At 34.9% G+C, this 3,218-nt stretch overlaps 1 protein-coding gene across 1 annotated transcript; it reads right to left on the bottom strand.

The window, feature by feature from the left end:
• Positions 1-1,033: 1,033 nt before the first annotated feature.
• LOC119834822 (cytochrome P450 6B6-like) lies at positions 1,034-2,450 on the bottom strand. The gene is made up of 2 exons (XM_038359332.1): positions 1,418-2,450; positions 1,034-1,212 (listed from the first exon to the last, which is right to left on the bottom strand). The coding sequence occupies exons 1-2, from the start codon at positions 2,448-2,450 to the stop codon at positions 1,034-1,036; spliced, it is 1,212 nt and encodes a 403-aa protein (XP_038215260.1).
• Between the last annotated feature and the right edge of the window lie 768 nt (positions 2,451-3,218).

A 3,218-nucleotide genomic window follows, 5' to 3' on the forward strand; every position in this document is an offset into this window, starting at 1 on the left:
TTAGCGTATTTTATATTTATATCTACCTAATATTATTTACTTATAAAAATATACACATATCTAGGATATAATTGATCGTATAACCCAAAACAATTATTTTCGACTAGCTTTCCGCGTTTCCGCCCCCGTAGTCGAAATAAATGCTTCTAGGAATGATATGTTTCAACGCAGTAAAAAAATTGCATATATCACTGTCAATATCCAAACTATTTCCAGGCAAAATATCATAAAATAGCTCCGTTTTGACTTGAAAAAAAAATACAAACAATCAATTAAAAATACACTACAAATTTATAATGAGTAAGGAAGTAAGAATATCCAGTTAATAAGTGGGCTTTTTATCACAAAAATTTAATTATCATCGAACTCCAGTCATAGTAGGAGAGCCCAAGAGGGGATTTTGGGATTTACTCGAGCGCGTCAGATTATTATAAGGAAACGTATCTTACCTATTACTAAGTACCTCCAGAAAATATGAGCAGTGAATATTGGTGGGTGCGCTCACAAGAGCGGCAGGAAATTAAAAAATATGGATAAATCTTTAAGTTTACGCTCAAATTGCCAGATTAGCGAAATTTGGATTTTTTATGTTGTAAATAACCCGAAATATCTTTATCGACGCTCGAGTCATATATTTTTATATTTACCTTTTATTCGTAGCCACGAAATTACCGCATAAATCGTAAGAATAAGTTATATTTTATTCAGTAATATACCAGAGTATTCAAAATATCAAAATCTAACGTGCTTGAGTATTTCCACAGCCCCGTTTTTCTTTTACAATTAAAAAAAAATCAAAAACTTTTTTCCACCGCTGAAATTGAAAACACTATAGGACTTTTTTTCTTGCTATCGTATAATCTGCGAATTCCAATAGGTTTCTGAAACGCTCGAGTAAATACACATTTAGCATCTTGGGCTCCCCTACTATCACTGACATTGCTTCAATGATTTTTTTACGTTAGGGTTATATTTATTTATGTATAATTAATACTGCATTTAAACTTCTTTTTTCTGCACGTAGCACAATAAATTAAGCTTTGTCTGCCCTTGCAATTAGTTTGACGGGGAGTCCCCCATCCACTATTTGCACGTGATGGATGTTTCGATTAATCTTCAGCTCTTTTTTAGATGTTGGCGCGGGCACTACATTAAACTTTCGTAGTATGGCTGCGACTCCCGCCATCGATTGTAAGGTTCCAAGACGAGCACCTGCAAAGTTTAATTTTAGAATGATACATAACTAATTCACCACACTCTGGCATGTTAAAGCATTCTACAACTCAAAATAGCTTTAGCATTAGAAAAGAAGAGTAAAGAGAAGATGTAAAAAATTAGAATATTATGTAAAATGGAAATGTCACCTTAGGTGGTATACTTATAGTTCGCAGGTTCTCATATTTATTAAATAGCTTACCTATGCATTTCCTTTGACCCTCACCAAATGGTAAATACGTATATTTTGGCCGCTTATTAACTTCTTCACTCAGAAACCTCTCAGGCCTATATTCCGTTGGATTATCGAAATATTTCTCATCAGTATACACCGCCTGTGTCGGTATGACCACTCTAACACCTGGATCGATAGTTATATCGGTACCAGGAAAAGTATATTGCTTTGTACAGATCCTAGAAAAGGCAGTAGTTGGCGGGAACAACCTCATGGACTCTTTCAAAGCCATATCCAATAAACTCATTTCACATATTGAGTCATATGTTATTTTATCGTCGTGTTTAACTAATATTTCATCTATGTGCTTTTGAATTCGCTGTTGTACAGCAGGATACAATGCTAAATAATGCAATGTAGTGGATGCTGCTATAGCGGACGTTGAATAACCAGCAGCAAAGAAGATATATACTTGTGCTGCTAAAACCTCTGAATCCATTTCTAGTTCTATTTCCACAGGAGTGCCGTTAGCGTTTCTCTTTTCAAATGATTCACCCTTCATTGTACCCAAACTTTCTAATTCCATCAGAAAGTCAATAAAATCGTTACGGCCACTGGGCTTAAAATTTCTCTTTGCACGCATATGGTTAACAAGGTTTATCAAGGCCGTTTTCACACGTGGATCGACATGAAACGTGTTAAAGAACATCCAAACAGATGGAATCGCTTCCCCAATGGCCAAAATGCGAGTCTGCCATTCTTGTCTACTGAAAATTTTCTCGCCTAACGTCAAAAATTGGGAATTTCTTTCACTCATAACATCTGTGTCTAAGCCAAAACCACTGGAGCATATGCATTCCATAGAGTAACGTGCCATCATGTCAAAAGCATCCACTATACCACCGCCCGCAATAACGTCATTGGCAGCTTCTTGAAGTTTTTCAGCGCACTTGACGATTAACGGGAACATTTTAATCAACTTATGGTTTGTAAATGCAGGCGTTAGTCTTTGTCGCAAGAGACGCCAATAATCCCCACTGCAGTTAAACAAATTCAACATCATACGTTCTTTTTCTGGATCCCGTTCTACAGCTCGGATATAAAAGTGATCGAAGTCCAGGGTTAAAATATTCTTAAAGTATTGAGGATCTTTCACATACAACTCGGGGGTGCTACCCCGGTAATAGCCTATAAAATCTTCCGTGGGATATTTTCGATATAAGATAATGCCTATTTCTGCGTTGCTTTTCAAACCAAATATCTTGTAACCATGAGTTCCAATGATAGGCCAAGGCGTATCATGTTTTATGTTTCTCTTTTTCCAATATGAATATGTTTTTTGATATCGAAAATAAAAATAAACTAAAATTAGCAACGAGATAAATATAACCAACGACATGATGCCATTGATCGCTGCGTTTTAAAAATTCGTTCTCCAAAACAGTTACAGTATTTATTGATTTTCGTTAAAGTTGATAAAATGTAACAAGTTACTTATACGTTAAGTACGTAATAAATAAATGCATCCTCTTTACCTTATCATGTCACTCGCTACGTGTACCATTTTCGAAGAATACCTTTGTAGTTTTTAAAAATATGTATACGCAGAGAAGTAAATGACCAATTCAATTGAGTTTTTAAGTATTACGTCTATACCACAACTACTGGGGGTCACATAGTCGTGTTCAAGTCCCAAGTTATTAGATATTATTTAATTTTCATAAAAATTAAGGGTCTTGATCCAATTTCTGATATTACCTAGTCTTGCCATAAATATTGTAATAAAGAAAAAAGAAAATTGTTAACTGCAAATAACATTTATTACTTT

The sequence above is a fragment of the Zerene cesonia genome, chromosome 20 (assembly GCF_012273895.1).
Source record: "Zerene cesonia ecotype Mississippi chromosome 20, Zerene_cesonia_1.1, whole genome shotgun sequence".
Taxonomy (NCBI): domain Eukaryota; kingdom Metazoa; phylum Arthropoda; class Insecta; order Lepidoptera; family Pieridae; genus Zerene; species Zerene cesonia.